The sequence below is a fragment of the Canis lupus genome, chromosome 33 (assembly GCF_003254725.2).
Source record: "Canis lupus dingo isolate Sandy chromosome 33, ASM325472v2, whole genome shotgun sequence".
Taxonomy (NCBI): domain Eukaryota; kingdom Metazoa; phylum Chordata; class Mammalia; order Carnivora; family Canidae; genus Canis; species Canis lupus.
In genome coordinates, this window is record NC_064275.1 from 23,947,261 (window position 1) to 23,964,356 (window position 17,096).

The 17,096-nt window shown below is 37.4% G+C and overlaps 1 protein-coding gene across 3 annotated transcripts in view; it reads right to left on the reverse strand.

The window, feature by feature from the left end:
* The window catches only part of GPR156 (G protein-coupled receptor 156), an 89,842-nt gene that overhangs the window by 37,333 nt on the left and 35,413 nt on the right, over window positions 1-17,096 (reverse strand). For all 3 annotated transcript variants that reach the window (XM_025476157.3, XM_049105556.1, XM_025476165.3), the window contains exons 2-3: window positions 15,589-16,061; window positions 15,178-15,314 (exon numbers count right to left, since the gene is read on the reverse strand). In XM_025476157.3, coding sequence (XP_025331942.3) covers window positions 15,178-15,314; window positions 15,589-15,681 — 230 coding nt within the window. In that variant the 5' untranslated portion in view covers window positions 15,682-16,061. The remainder of the gene's footprint in view (window positions 1-15,177; window positions 15,315-15,588; window positions 16,062-17,096) is intronic.

Here is a 17,096-nt window from a genome sequence, read left to right on the forward strand (position 1 = left end):
GAAGAAGGAAAGGGGGGAGAGACTGCTAATGGGTATGAGGTTTCTTTTTTGGAATAAGAATGGTCTGGAATTAGTGATGATTGCCCAACCTTGTAAATATACTAAAAACTACTGAATTATATACTTTAAAAATGTGAACCTCATGGTATGTGAACTGTATCTCAAAAGAAAAAGAGAACAAGTATATCCCTATTATTACCTAATAATAATTCTTACCCATAGAGATTTGAGTAAGATTCCCTTTGCCATAACATTTCTACTGTACTATTGTTTGTTGTAAGTCTTACACAAAACTAGGCCACCTCCTACCCTTTCTTCTGAGAATCTAAAGTTCAGGGTAAAGTCTCATATTGTACCATAATAAATTATCTGGCTTGGTCATATGAGGAATGTAAATAAATTCTAGAGAAGGAAAGCTGGAATGGCAGTCTTTACTGAATGAAAACAGACCATTCTGCAGCCTGGAAAGGGGAAGGTCAATGGGGATGTGAACAAAACCTACTAAATCACAGATCGAGGTAAGATAGAATGAAATCTCAGACTACTTGAAAGAGAGGATATCAAAGATTCAGATATGCAAATCTGGGACATGAAAAATAAAAGCAACAAATCACAAAACAGGCAGTGACTTAAGAATGATCATTATCCTCTAAGAGATGGTGTAAGCAATACAAAATGTTTTTTTTTTTTAAGATTTTATTTATTTATTCATGAGAGACACCGAGAGAGAGGCAGAGAAAGAAGCAGAGAGAGGAAGCAGACTCCATGCAGGGAGCCCGATGTGGGACTCAATCCTGGGACTCCAGGCCGTCCCTACAAAATGGTTTTAAAGAAATAGCTCTATAATAGATTATTTGCCTAAAATGAGTTATTACTAATAGGTGTTTTTGTTCTTTTCCTTTAAAATAAAAAAAGGTTAATTGTGGTAAAATACAAATTTCATATAATAACATAAAAATTATCATCTTAGCCATTTTTAAGTATACAGTTCATTAGTATTAAGTATATTCACATTGTTATGCAATCTCCAGAACTTTTTCATTTTGCAAAAGAGAAACTCTATACTCATTAAACCATAATTAACTGAACTTTAACTGAAACTCTGTACCCAATAAAAAAAAAAAAAATTCCCCATTTCTCCCTTTCTCTAGCCCCTGGCAACCACCATTCTATTTTCTGTTTCTTTGAGTTTGACTATGCTAGATACCTAATATAAGTGGATTCGTGCAGTATTTGTCTTTTGTGATTGACTGATTTCACTTAGTATAATGTCCCCAAGGTTCATCCAAGTTGCAGCATGTGTTGGAATTTCCTTCCTTTTTAAGGCTGAATAATATTCCATTGTATGTATACAGCACATTCTATTTATCCACTCAACTGTTGACAAACACTTGGTTTACTCATTTCTCTTTTTCTGAGAGGTGGGCCCAATCATTAAGACTGACATCTAAAGGATCAACCTGTCTTAATAAAGCACTTAGTATCACTGTCAGAAACAGAAAGACCACCAGAAATGGGGCTCAAAAGGTGGCTGAAAAGATTATGCCAGACAAGTCTGAATTCAGGAGTCTAGGCAGACTTATAAGATTAAGACACATAAATTAGATGCTAAGAGCATCAACGTAAAGAAAGTACTAGTGATTTAGGGACTGAATATGCAAGGATGTCTAAAACCTGGAATCATTCTGAGGAAGAGTCAACAAAGGAGTAAATTGTGAGAGAGAATCCAGCAGGGTCAGAGAGTGCAGAAAATAAGCAGAAGTCCCAGGAGTGAGGGGTTGGTATCAGAAAGGCTAAGGTACATGTCTAAGGTGGAGGTTTCAGATTCTGGCAGGTAGTGGGCCCACCAAAAAGGAACAGACTGCCAATAGGCACTGGCTGCTTCTCCTAAACCTCTCACCTGGAGCATGCAGACCCGACCAGGTAGAGAGAAGAGGGTAAAATGAAAATAGATACACCAGGCCCTGGAAATTTATACTGGATTTTAGAGGTAATTCCCAGTGTCCAAAAGGCTGTGGCTACTTTGATTTCCATCCCAGCTAGTGTCAATATCGTCAGGGGTTAGATTTGGTGAGGCTGCAGGGATATCTATGTACTGGGGATGCTTGGGGTCTAGAGAGTGTTAATTATGTTCTGAAGGTTGTAGTGGGGCCTGCTATAAAATGAATTTAGTACTAATTTAGAACACTTATTTTCACGTGCCTGGAGTCAAAGTATGCCCAGATTCTGCGAGTGGTACTAAACTAATAGTTGGGAGTTAAGGGAGAGTCCTGGTTGCAAAAAGAAGAGGATAGAGGTTAGAAGATAGTTTTTTGCAATTGTAGGATACTAGTCTGATGTGAAATTTCTCAGGATGGGAAATAATTGATCAGTTGTTACATAAACAATATTACCAGTTTGTTTCTTTTTCTCTTTTTCTTCTTCTTTTAAAGAGTTTAGAGTATATAGACAGATGTATAGGAAAAAAGATGTTTCTAGAAAACTATATTCACAGATAAGCTTCTCTAATTTGCCAGTTCTTCTGTGCTGAGGCATGTTTGCTAGCAAACAAATACACTAATAAATCTATCAGGGGCAGAAAGGCAGTGGGGGACAGCTGCAGCCACAGCATCCAGGAGTGACAGTGATTAATTCCTACATCTGCTCAGTCGGATAGAAACAAAGGTCAGTGTGCATAGATTAGCATCCTGAGTACCACCTCCTCCCAACACCCAACACAGAAACACGAAAGAATAGCATCTTTCACCACCGAAATGGCAAAATTCAAAATGCCTGAGAGATGTTTGCCATCTGACACCCCCTTTCCAAAAAGCAAGCTTTTTAGTGGGATGGAGATAGACTAGGCATAGAATAGGATAAAAAAGTGATTACTGTCATATAACTGTCTAATCTTGTTAGCATCCAAATTACGCAAAATTTCAATGCTCAGCTACATTTACAAAAGCAAAAGAAAACAGAAAACTTAAAAACAAATCTTGATGCAGTAATACAGTCAAAGTAAGAAAGGCTATCACAGTGAAGCAGTTGAACACATGTGGACATTTGATTTTACGTAAATAAGGTATTTGGAAGTTGATTCTGTCCTCATGTTCAAAGTCCCCTGAAGACATTACCACTTCCTATCCATGATTCTTTCAATTACAGAACCCTGACAGGCTGAGGGTTTTTGCTTTTGGGCTATGATGAATGCTGATGTACAAGTTTTTGTGTGGACATACATTTTCATTTTCTTGAGCATATACTCAAACATCTAATTACTGGATAATATGGTAACTCTGCATTTAACATTTGGAGGAACTGCTAAATTATTTTCCACAGCAGCTGTACCATTTTATATTCCCACCAGCAGTATATGAGGTTCCAATTTCTCCACATCCTTGCAAACACTTGTTTTTCTCTGTCTTTTTAAATTCTAGACATGTTAGGGGGGTATAAAGTGGTATCTTAATTTTGTTTTGATTTGTATTTCTCTCATGGCTAATGATGTCATACATCTTTTCATGTGCCTATTGGCCCTTTACAGATCTTCTTTGGAGAAATGATTATTCAGATTCTTTGCTCATTTTAAAATTGAGTTGTCTTTTTTATTATTGAGTTGTAAGCATTCTTTATGTATTCTAGATATAAGTCCCTTGTCAGATATATGATTTGAAAATATTTTCTCCCATTCTGTGAGTTCCTTTAATTTTCTCAATTGGTGTTTTGAAGCACAAATTTTGTGTTGGGTTTCACCAAAAAAGGAAAAAAGTTGGCTCTGTATTGCAGTTATATTGAATCCATATATCAATGTGGGGAGAAATGATATATATCTTTACAATATTAAATCTTCTAATCTGTAAACATAATGTATCTTTTATTTATTTGGAACCTCTTTAACTTCTCTCAAAAATGTTTTATGATTTCCTATGTAGAGATACTGCATATTTTTTCCTAGTATTAGTAGGGTTCAGTCAGAGAACAGAACCAGTTGGAGATACAGGGATTTGTCACAGGCAATTAATTGGCTTACGCCATTTTGAGGGCTGGTTAAGTTGTCTTAAATTCCACTTTTAGCCATTTGTGTTCTAGAATTAAGGCACTCAAGGAACATAACTTTATCTAAGGGAATGCTATAGGTACTTCTTTCAAATGTTAAAGATCTATTCTCAAAGTAGCCAGTTTTCCTCTTAAATGTAAGTCAGGTCATGTCATTCATCAGTTCCAAACCCTACAGTGGCTCCCCATAATACTTGGAGTACTGCCATGGTCATTACATTGACCTATAAGGCCTTACATGATCTTCCCCCTTTCCCCTTAACTCTCTGTCCTCATCTTTTTCTACTTTCTGCCTCATTTACTCAGTTCCAGCCCCATTAGTCCTCATTCCTTCCTCATGGACCTTGAGTATTCTGTTCTTTCTGCCATTCTGGAATGCCATTCCAGAAAATCATTCTGGAATGGTTTTCACTTCATGACTTGTTTGTTTCTTTCGTTTTTTTTTTTTTTTTTGTTAAGATTTTATTGATTTATTTATTTATGAGAGACACAGAGAGAGAGGCAGAAACATAGGCAGAGGGAGAAGTAGGCTCCCCATGGGGAACCTGCTGTGGGACTTGATCCCAGGACCCTGGGATCACACCCTGAGAGGAAGGCAGATGCTCAGCTACTGAGCCACCCAGGTGTCCCCATGACTTGTTTTTTATGCCTTTTGATATTACCTTCTCAGTGAGTTCTTCCCTGACCAAACTCCAAAATAGCAGCCAGCACTCTGATATTCCCATTCACTTTCCCTGTTTTACTTTTCTTTCCTGCACTTATCACTAAAATTCCATATATTTGACAGTTGATTTTGTTTATTGCCTGGTCACCTCTGTAGGAAAGCAAGGTCCATAAGGGAAGAGATTTTCTGGCTACTTTGCTCTTTGATGCAATCTCAACACCAAGAACAGTACCCGACAGACTGTTGACTAATTCAATAAATATTTGTTAAAATAAGAGGCACATTTTTAAGAACTTAATTATGAGAAGGCCTTCTAAAAATACATCACTCTCTGGCCAATAGGGTATCAAAAGCAAACAGATTTTAATGGTATGATAAGACTGAAAGGATAATTTAGAGTAAAAGGCCACAGACAGGAGCAATGGGAAACTGAGGCTCTGGATGTCATTTCTTGGGCTCCTGCAGGGAACAACCACTATGAGGGAGAGAAAAGAACAATGGAAAGCAATTGCTTACCTATGGCACAATTTTATATAAAATTGCTACCATATTAAAGTTAAAGGATGAAAACATCTATCTTCTAAGAAATTACCTTTATTGTCATAGTCTATATTCTAGTTCACTTAATTTGTTTATTCAGGAAACATGGAGTATAGTCTAGGCACAATGGAGATACAGAGATTAATAAGACGTGGTCCTAAACTCAAGGAGCTCATTATCTGCTAAGGGAGACAGTGCTTTCTTCTTTCCAATCCAGTGAGCTGTGATGGGTCAATGACATGCTTAACTGTAAGAGTGGGTATGCAAAGGGGTATGTATCAATTTCATCTAGCGGTCATAGTGATTTAGGCCTGACTATAGGATGGACAAACAGCATCAGAGGACTGTGTAAAAAACAGTCCTATCCATTAAGACTGATGCTGCCTCATTAACTTCTTGCTGAGGACCCCTATTCCATCTCCCAGCCAGTACCCAAGAAAACCCCATCTGGGTTCCTAATCCTAGATCTATCTTGTCACCTTATTTCTGCTTCTCACCTCTTTTCCAGCACCATTCCTGAATGCCAGTGGCTTTTGGCCTCATGATATACCACTTTTGGCTCTATGCTCAATCCTTTGATGATGGATAGGAGGTTTTTTTTGTTTTTGTTTTTTGTTTTTTTTTCCCAACTATAAACCTTAGCTTTCTTTTTGGGTAAGTTCTTGAAAGATCTGCTTCTGTCACTGCCTCAATTCAGTCCCAGGCTCTGCAACCCTATCCCTAAATCAGCTATACGAGTGGTTTTTATCCTGACTGGATCTTTTTTCTTGGCCAATAACCATCAAACTAAAGATTACAGAGAAGATACCAAAAATCTTTGTAGAGCACAATATGAGTGCAAACTTCCTCATATCCAACAAGATGCCAACTGCTGTCCTTTCTTCCCCATCACCTTTCTTTCAGCTCCAATTACTCAAACCACAAAAAGGAGAGACTTGAAACAATCAATACGGAAAGAGCATAGCTATCCCAGCATCAAGTCATTATTTTTTGAAAAGCTATTTTTAAAAAATAGAATGTATTTTTTTGATTTACTCATATTTTTCCACCCGGGTGATGCATCTGAAGCTCCCAGGAATACTTAAATTACATTTTATACAAAATCCTGAGCACAGTAGGTGTGCAGCTCAGCAAATATTTACTGAGGTAACCTCTCTCCCCAAAGATCAGGCTTGTTATGACTCACTGTAAAAATAGGGAATTCCTCAGGTTCAGGTTCCTCTCCTTTAATGACAGCTCCCTATGTATTCATGCCTCCATTAAGGGCCCTGCATCGTCCTCATGGGACTTGGGGGCATAGAACCAGCACAAATGCAACATGAAGCTCTGACTACTGCTTTTGCCATGAATAATAAAGTATTTTGTCACAAAGCCTGAGTCTCACGTCTTTTGCTAGCATCTACAAGACAGTAATGGGTTAACTTGTTAACCTGCAAGTACAGCAAAATCTCATCCCCGGACATTTCTTATTACTCAAATTTCTTGATTTCCCAGTCAGTAAAATCCAAGATACTGGGGGTTATTGTACAAATGCCACTTTCAATTCTGAGAAATAGCAATATGTATATAAGAACTAACATCTATATTCATTATCACAAGGACAGTGAGATAAGCTCTTGGAATAAAAGTCTAATTGAACAAGTTTAGTTTCATATAGAACTTATGACATTGCTCTTATTTTATAAATTACACAAGAAGTACTAGGAGAGCCTTTGGGCCTGAAATATCTACTTCCTCCAAGCTAAGTGATTATTAAACTGTAAGGGGAATCTAGAAAAAAAATGCATTCTCCCATAATCGTCATTAATATCTAGTACAGTTATCAGATAGATTTTAGATCACTTAGCAGGGCCCTTTGAAGAAGGACACGAGATATAGTATACTTTTTTTTCCTTCATGAGAACCTTCTCAGAAAAATAAGAATGTTTGTAGACTACATTTTGAAATAGCTTTATTGAATATAACTGCCACACAATAAACTGTGCATAATTAATGTACATGATTTGGTAAGTTTTGATATATGTAAATATCTATGAAACACCACAATCAAGGTAATGAACATATTCATCACCTCCAAAAGTTTCCACACATCCCTTGGTAATCCCTCCTTCCTGCCACTCCCCCATCTTCAGGCAACCATTTATTTGATTTCTGTCACTACAGATTAGTTAATAACAGATTAGTTTAATTTTCTAGAATTTTGTATAATTGGAATTCTATGCTATGCAACTTTTTCTGCCTGGCTTCTTTTACTCAGCATAATTACTTTGAGATTCATCCATGATGTACCAAGTATCAATAATTCATTCTTTTTCATGCTGAGTAGTATTTTATTATATGGATATACCTAATTTGTTTATCCATTCACCTGTTGATGGATAGTTCTTCCATTTCCAATCTTTGGCTATTAAAATAAAGCTGATATGAACATTGATGTACAAATCTTTGTACAGACACATAGTTTTATTTTTTCTTGAGTAAAAGCCAAAGGGCAGAATGGTTGGATCATAGGGTAGGGTGTGTGTTGAACTTTTAAAGAAACTGCCAGACTGTTTTCTAAAGTGGTTGTACCATATTGCAGTCCCACCAGCAATGTATACCAATACTTGGCTTAGTCAGTTTTTAAAAACTGTAGCCATTGTAATAGCGTATAGTGGCATTTAATTGTAGTTTACATTTGCATCTCAGGGGTGCCTGGGTAGCTCAGTCTGTTAAGCACCTGCCTTTGGCTCAGGTCATGATCTTGGGGTTCTGGGATTGAGCCCCATGTCCATCCAGCTCTCTGCTCTGCAGGGAGTCTGCTTCTCCCTCTCCCTCTGCCCCACTCCTCTGCTCATGTTCTTTCTCTCTGTCAAATAAATAAAATCTTTAAAATAATTTGCATTTCCCTAATGACTAATGATGTTGAACCTCTTTTCATATGCTCATTTGCCATCCATACGTATGTATTCTGTTGAAGTGTCTCTTCAAATCTTTCTCTTTTTAAAAATTGGATAGTTTTATTACTGAATTCTCAATATACTTTATGTATTCTGGATATAAGTTCTTTATCAGATACATAATTTGCAAATATTTTCTTCTAGTCTCTCTTCATTTTCTCAATATTTTCTTTCTTTTTAAGATTTATTTTTATTTATTTATGATAGACATGGAGAGAGAGAGAGAGGCAGAGACACAGGCAGAGGGAGAAGCAGGCTCCATGCTGGGAGCCCGACGCGGGACTCGATCCCGGGACTCCAGGATTGCGCCCTGGGCCAAAGGCAGGCGCGAAACCGCCGAGCCACCCAGGGATCCCCATTTTCTCAATATTTTCTTTAGAAGAGGTTTTAAATTTTTATTAAGTCCAATTTATCACTCTTTTCTTTTATGGTTTGTGCTCTTAGTGTTATGTCTAAGATATCTTATTCCAAGGTCACAACATTTTCCTTATAGATTCTTTGAGAAATTTTAGTTTTAGCTTTCTCAGATCTATGATCCATTTTGAGTTAATTTCTGAAAGTGGTGTAAGATGTAGATCAAAGTTCATATTTGCATGTGGATATCCATTTGTGCCACACTATTTGTTTAAAAGATTGTCCCTTCTCCGCTGACCTCCTTTTGCACATTTGTTGAAAAGCAGCTTCCCTTATACAAGTAGGTTTATTTATTTATTATTTTTAAAGATTTTATTTATTTATTTATTTATTCATGAGAGACACAAAGAGAGAGGCAGAGACATAGGCAAAGGGAGAAGCAGGCTCCCTGCGAGGAAGCTGATGCAGGATTTGATCCCAGGACCCTGGGATCATGACCTCAGCTAAAGGCAGACACTCAACCACTGAGCCACCCAGGCACCACAGGTAGGCTTATTTCTGAATGCTATTCTGTTCTGTTGATATATATGTCTATTTCCTTTTTTTTTTTTTTTAAAGATTTATTTTAGAGAGTGTGTGTGTGTGTGCAAGTGGGGGAGGAGCAAAGAGAAGAGAGAAGTAGACTCCCCACTAAGCACAGAGCCCAATATGGGGCTCGATCTCACCACCATGAGATCAGGACCTGAGCTGAAATGAAGAGTTGGATCTTAACTGACTGAGCCACCCAGATGCCCTATGTGTATTTGTATCTAATACCAAACCACTTTCATTACTATAGATTTAAAATAAGTCTTAAAATCAGGTGGTCCTAATCCTCCAACTTTAGTATTCTTTTTTAGAGTTGTTTTGGCTATTCTAGGTCCTTCATATTTCTGTATGAATTTTAGAACTAGCTTGCCAATTTATATAAAAAAAAGCTGGGGTGCCTGGGTGGCTCAGTTGGTTAAGCATCTGCCTTCAGCTCAGGTCATGATCTCAAGGTCCTGGGATCAAGCTTCATGTGGGGCTCCCTGCTCAGTGGGGAGTCTGGTTCTCCCTCTCCCTTTGCTGCTCCCCTGCTTTTCCTACTCTCTTTCTCTCAAATAAATAAATCTTTTTAAAAATATCAGCTAGGATTGTGATGGTAATTGGGCTTAGTCTGTAGATCAATTAAGAGAGAATCAGCAATATTGACTCTTCCAACCCATGAACACAGTAATTCTCATTTAGTATTTATTTATTTATATATTTTTATTTAGGATTTAACTTCTCTCAGCAGTTTTATAGTTTTAAACATATAAGTATTTCACAGTATTTTTTAGATTAGCAACATTTTGTAGTCTTTAGTGTGTATTTTGCATTATAATATTTATCCCTAAATATTCATATTTTTGATGCTATGGTAAATGGCACTACATTTAATTTCACTTTTCAATTGTCTGTTTTTAGTATTTAGAAATACAGCTAGGTTTTGTTCCTTGATCTTGTATACTCCAACCTTTCTAAACTCATTTATTAGTTCTAGTAGTTCTTTAAAAAATAGATTCTACTGAATTTTCTACATACACAATAAGGTTAATAGAGGGTAAAGCCATTTTAATTCTTCCTTTCTAAACCAGGTGCCTTCTATTTCTTATTCTTATCTTATTGCACTGGCTAAAGTCTCCACTGTTCAATAAAAGTGGTGAGAATGGACACCTTATCTTGTTTCTGATCTTAATGGGAAAGCAGTCAGTCTTTTACCATTAAAAAATGATGTTAGCTATAGTTTTTTTCATAGATGTACTTTGTTGGGTTGAAGAAGTTCTCTTTTATTCCTAGTCTGTTGAGACCTTATCAGGAATGGATGTTGAATCTCCTTCTGCCTGTGCCTTGCCTCTCTCTGTATTTGAATCTTGTCAAAATCTTTCTCTCTCTAGAAAGATGATCATTGTTTTAAGTTGGTAAATATGATGAATTATATGACTGATATTTGGATATCAATTCAATCTTTCATTCCTGGGATAAAACTCACTTTGTCATGATGTATTATCCTTTTGGTATTTGGATGGACTCAACTGGTTGAAATCTTGTTTAGAATTTTAGACCTATGATCATGAGGGGTATTAATTTATAGAGTTTTTTTACTCTAATGTCTTTATTAGGTTTTGATATCAGGGTAATGCTGTCCTCATAGAATGAATTAGGGAATGCTCCATTATTTTCAGTGTTTCAGAAGATGTTCTGTAAAACTGGTAACATTTCTTCAACAATATGGGCACAGATTAGCTGGGTGCCTCTAGCTCAGGATCTCACACAAGGATGCAGTCAAGGGGCCATCCATTGCTGCAATTTTCCAAAGCTCAACTGGAGTAAAATCTGCTTCCATGCTCATTGCTGTTAGCAGGCCTCAGAAGACCTGTTTTCAGGTTCATTGATATGGCTGTTAGTAAGCCTTAGTTCTTGAGGGATATAGACTAGAAATCAGTTGCTTGCTACGTTGGCCTCTCCACAGGGTAGCTCACAACAAGGAGGTGGCCTCCCTCAGAGTGAGCAAGTTAAAGAGTGAGAGAGATCCAAGAAGGAAGACACAGTCTTTTTTGCAACCTTATCCAGAAAGTGATATCACATAAGCAAGTCAGTAAGTCCAGCCCATATTCAAAGAGAGGGGATTTCACAAGAGTGTGACTATCAGGAGGTTGGAATTAATGCAGAAATGTTAGAGACTGCCTGCCACAGTTGTTCTTAACATTACCTTAGTATCTTTCTAGTATCTGTGGAATCTTGGGTAATGTCACCTCTCCTTTGTTATTTAGGTAATTATATATTCTCTTTCCCTCCTAATCATTTGAAGTAGAGGTTGGTCAATTTTATTGATCTTCATAAAGAGCTTTGGTTTCATGTTTTTTTCCTGATTTTGTTGTTGTTGTTCTATTTCAACAGTTTCCACTTTCATCTTTATTATTTCCTTTCTTCTGCTTATTTTTGGGACTCACTTGCTCTTTTTTGTTGTTTCATAAAGTAGATCTTTCTCCTTTTCTAATATGGAGTTTAGTGCTATCACTTCCCCATAAGTACTGCTTTAATGGCATCCAACAAATTTTGACATGTTATATTTTCATTTTCATTCATTTGAAAATACTTTCTAGTTTCTCTTTTGACTTTTTCTTTGACCATGAGTTATTTTAAAGTGTTCTATTTAGTTTCCAAATATTTCAAAAATTTCCAGAGTTCTATCTGTTATGGATTTCTAATTTAATTCTATTGTAGTCAGGGAACATACTCTGTATGAATTGAATGCTTTTAAATTTAATGAGACTTTTTCTATGACCCAGAATATGATCTATCTTGGTAAATGTTCCATGTGTACTTGAAGAGAATGTGTATTCTGTTGGTGTTGGGTGTAGGATTATATAAATGTCAATTAGGTCAAGTTGGTTGACAGTGCTATTCAAGTCTTCTATATCTTTACTAATTTTCTCTTGTAGACTACATTAAAAGTTTTTTTTTATATTTTTAAAATTTATTAATGAGAGACATACAGAGAGAGGCAAGGCACAGGCAGAAGGAGAAGCAGACTCCCTGTGAGGAGCCCAATGCGGGGCTTGATCCCAGGACCCTGGGATCACAACTTGAGCCGAAGGCAGACACTCAACCACTGAGCCACCCAGGCACCCCTACATCTAAAATTTTTATCAAAAATGTAGTATCTACAACTGAACTTGAACATTACTATAATATTTATATCTTATTAAAATAATTTTCTTCCTCTGGCACTACACACACACACACACACACACACTCACACTCACACTCACAAATGGAGAGACCAAAGAACTGAATGAAATGAAGCATCTGTGTTGCTGCACCTTTGAACAAATCTTATTATTTAGGAAAGCACTTTGAAACTGGGCTATTTTATCTTTCCTTGTCTGAACTTGTAAGCTACTTGATTGCAAAATGTGTTTTTATTCACAGTGCCTCTTATTTTATTCTTTATGCCAAGTCATGCTCCCACTGCAAGCAAGACAGCATCAAAATCTTCAATGGAATGAAAAAAATATAGGTGTTTCTACTATAACACTGTTTACAAGTGTTCCTACTTTAACAGGATATATAAATGCTTTAAAAACCTTGCATTCTACAAAATTGTGTATAAAAATAATGGGTTATGGGGAAATAGTATGGGGCCATAACAGTTGAAACATATTTAACTTTGTAACCAAAATACTAATAAAAATAATGATTATCCAATCAAAATACTAGCATTCAGCAAATGTCAATTACCACCATTTGTATGCAGATCACAATTGATTTTTGCAACCTTAAATCTACAAGGCATAGGTACTTGAGGACATTCAACAATCAATTGTTTTTAAACACACGGGATATATCTTCTCTACTTCTCCATCTACTCCTACAGCTCATCACAGAGCTTCATAACATAGGAAGTATACCTGTTCTTTTTTTAAACTTTTATTTATTTTTTTATTTATGATAGTCACACACACACACAGAGAGAGAGAGAGAGAGAGAGAGAGGCAGAGACACAGGCAGAGGGAGAAGCAGGCTTCATGCACCGGGAGCCCGACGTGGGACTCAATCCCGGGTCTCCAGGATCGTGCCCTGGGCCAAAGGCAGGCGCCAAACCGCTGCGCCATCCAGGGATCCCTATACCTGTTCTTAAAGCCATTAAACCAACTACTATTTGTGCAGTTATTGGTAGTACAATATTCTTAGCTTAAGGCTTCCTTCTTTAATTGTAGGAAGGTTTGCCCCTGAATGCTTTAAACTACTGATCTGCTGGGGGAAAATTACATATGAACCAATGATATTATTTTCTTACTTGCCAATTGGGTATTAATATGTACTATAGTAATAGAGAAATGTGTTGTAGCTGAAAAGACTGTACTCCATAGTTCTCTAACTTTGAAATGCATGATTTTCCCAGTCATTCTCTTAGCAGTAGCTATCATCCTTCCTCCCAGGGTCACTGAAAATATATTTATTGAGCACCTACTATGTTCCAGAGTTTGTTTTAAATGTTGGAGACAGTGATGAACATGACACAGTCCTGTGTTCACAGCTATACATTTTGAAGGGATATATAGACAATAAACAGTCAAATCAATAAATATGATAATATCAGAGAGTTATACTTGGTATGAAGAAAATAAAACAGGGTGATAATATATAGGAATGAGATACTGGGGCTGAATGGCCATTCTGTAGACAAGCTACCTCTGGATACAGTGATAAGGGAAGGTTTCTCTAAAGAGGTGATATTTGAGCCAAGATCTAGAAGATGAGAAGGAACTAGTTACAGGGAGATATGGAGAAGACCGTTGGGCATTGAGAACATAAGGGCCTTGAGATGGGAGTAGGCTTAGTGAATCTGAGGAACAGAATGGAAAATGGCTGGGGCAACCATCAGAGGAATACTAAGGTTTGAGTGCCATGTGTCACGGCCATGCTGAGGTTGACACAGCAGATCCAGTTACTGCTATTTAACAATGCCATGTATTCCATGCCTCAAATGGCCAGTGGTGCCCCAAAATGCCTGCTAGAGAAATTCAACTCACTGACCCTCCTCTGAGTGCCAAACCCAGGCAATGGAACACAGGTGATCATCACAAAGTATACAGTTGAAGTGGGGCTAGACAAGTTTGACCTCTCTGAGAGGTTGAAATCTGCTGTGGGCTCCATCCAGAATTTAGCTGTGAGCCACAAAGAGAGAGCTGGAGCAGGGCTTCTCAGGTTGCAGCCTGAGACAGTAGGGGCAGGATGATGGTAAAGAGTGTTGGCATGGGAGAGGTAGGGTGGGCCCTGAGGGAAGAATCCAATTACAGTGAAGACGGAATTTTGCAACTCCCTTCAGAAAAAGTCTTCATTTATTTATTTATTTTGCCAGCCCTGGGAGCCTTACCCTGATGAGCCAGTGACCTTCTAACCAGCCAGAACTTATCCAACAGAACAGCCAAGTAGTAGGGATTCACTATTTTTCAGAAATCTTAGCCCACCTAGTCTGGTTCCAATTGTATTTACCACAGACTCTAATGTTGCTTTGGAATATTTCTCTACATGCTCTCTGTTTTTAATACAAATACCTCATTTTCTATGATGAAAACAGAGATAGAAGCCGGAAAACCATAAGAGACTCATAATTCTAGGAAACAAACTGAGGGTTCCTGGAGGGGAGAGGGGAGGGGGTATGGGGTAACTGGGTGATAGGCATTAGGAGGGCACTTGTTGTGATGAGCACTGGGTGTTATATGCAACTGATGAATCATTAAAGTCTATCCTTAAACTGATTAAACAAACAAGAAACTCCAAATATGTAATTTTCTCAGAAGGATCATACTTTCTTTTATGAGGAGATACTCTTCATTCTCCTATTTGGATATTCTTGTAGTAGTTGCCACAATACTGGGTTAGATTTTTTTTCCTGAAGAGGAACCTGTACTGCAAGGCCAGGATGATTTCAGGGGAACTTCTCACATAATGCCACAGTAGGAGAAAAGCTTTACTGATACTACCTACTAGCTCATGATGTCAAAATGATACTAACACTTTGGGATTCATGATTCAGGCCAATGAGGATGAGAAACTAGGTATGGGGCTGCTTACCTGTTATTCCTGCAGCGAATGGTGAAGCCAAGAAAGAAGACTATTAGAAGAAGTCCACAGCTGAGAAAGGTCCAAACAATACCCAAGAGGACAGGAGATAATGAAGAAATGGTCTTACCGCTGTAGTGGGAAGAGGTCTGAGAATAAAATAAAGAGAAGCTATTAGGAATGAGACTCTTTTATAGATCAAACATGAACTGCCCCATCATCCCCAAAGCTGGGAAATATATGTCTTGCATGAACATTTCCTTCTCCTCTTCCTCCTTCCCCTCCTCTCCCTCTTGCTCCTCTTCATTTCCTCCTTCTCCCCCTCCATCACCACTACCACTGTACCACCACCACTAATAGTAACAACAATAAGAACAACATGTATATCTGAGCAGCCCTGACATTCTATGACTATTCACTCACAATTGTCCTGCAGAGATTATGAAGAGGACTCCGATCCAGCTCCTGGCCAGGAAAACTGTCACACAATTCGGAACAGTTTATTTCAGGCTCCATGTCATCACGTGCCCCTTTTGGTGTGCGCTTATTCAGTCTTGGTTACCTGCTGGTTGTTAACCAGCAGATCTTAGACTAAAACACAAGAACAATTCAAATCTTTTCTTTATAGGCACCATTTTGGATCCGGCTCTTGGCTCAGATTCTGGGATGAACAACTGGTTCAGGTGGAAGCGAAGGGTTATTTCACTAGTCTCCTTCATCAGACACCCTCCAGGCTCCTCTTGTGCCTTGCTGGCAGTGCATATCATGTGAGTCAAGAGTGGGCATCTTAGTAACCATTAGATTACACAAAGTGATGATTCTGGCTTGCCACCAGATGGCAGTCACTGCTCCAAGTACTCTCACACAGGTCCAGAAGGAAAGGAAGGCAATTAAACCTGTTAACAAACAAATTATGTGTGTGTATATATATATATATATATATATATATATATACACACACACACATTAATATATTAAACATATATAATACAAAGTATATATTATATATTAACATATAAATGGTTTATTGCAGAGGTTTAATAATATTATTTTATATGTTTTAATTATACAGTTATATTTTTATTTTATATATGTACTTTATTATATATAACAATGGCTTAACATATATTTAAATCAATATATTTTTAAGCCTCTATAATAAAAACATTTTAAAAACAAAGACAAAGCTCATCTAACCATTTATAAAGTTCAACAGTTTCTTTCCAGATCTTTCCAGATCCTTTTTTTGACCTAGCCCTATAAGAACTGTAGTTTAAACATGTGAGGTCCATCTTCTTTTATTCCCTACGGCAAAATCCCCTGTCCTTCCAAGATCTTTCCATGCAACTCATGGCTTAAGCTGTGTCTGATCCTGAGTGGCAGTGGCCTTGGATGCCCCATGCTGTCTGCATGAAATCTCTTTCAGTCATTGGAGTTCTTGTTCACTCAGTGAGTGGAGAAACCTTCTATGTCCAGGCAGCAGGGGTCTAGAATGATACACAAGCCCTTTGCCAAGAGGTTTTGTTTGTTTTCACATTTGTAGACTATTAGAAGTGGGAGAATTTACTCAGGTAATAGGGAGGGAAATTGCGAAGCTCTAGGAATTTTCTAGAGTGAATGGGTGGCTAGAGGACAGTGTTATTCTCTTAGAAGATACTTGCAATATAAATACTGTGATCTAAAAAGAATTTCTATTTACAGAACAAAAGTAGAAATGCAGAAAGGTTCAGATTAGCCTCAGCAGAAAAGGTAGACCTGTTCCTGATTCTTTAAAGCAATCTACCCCTCGATAGAGAAAACAGATTGCAAATTTTACCAATAGGAATTTAAAGGAGGGTGCCACTTCTGTTTTATGTTTCTAAAACAGTTTAGCAAAGTTTTTTTTTATTATGGAAGAAAATTGAAATAGGAAAAATATCAATTATTATTAT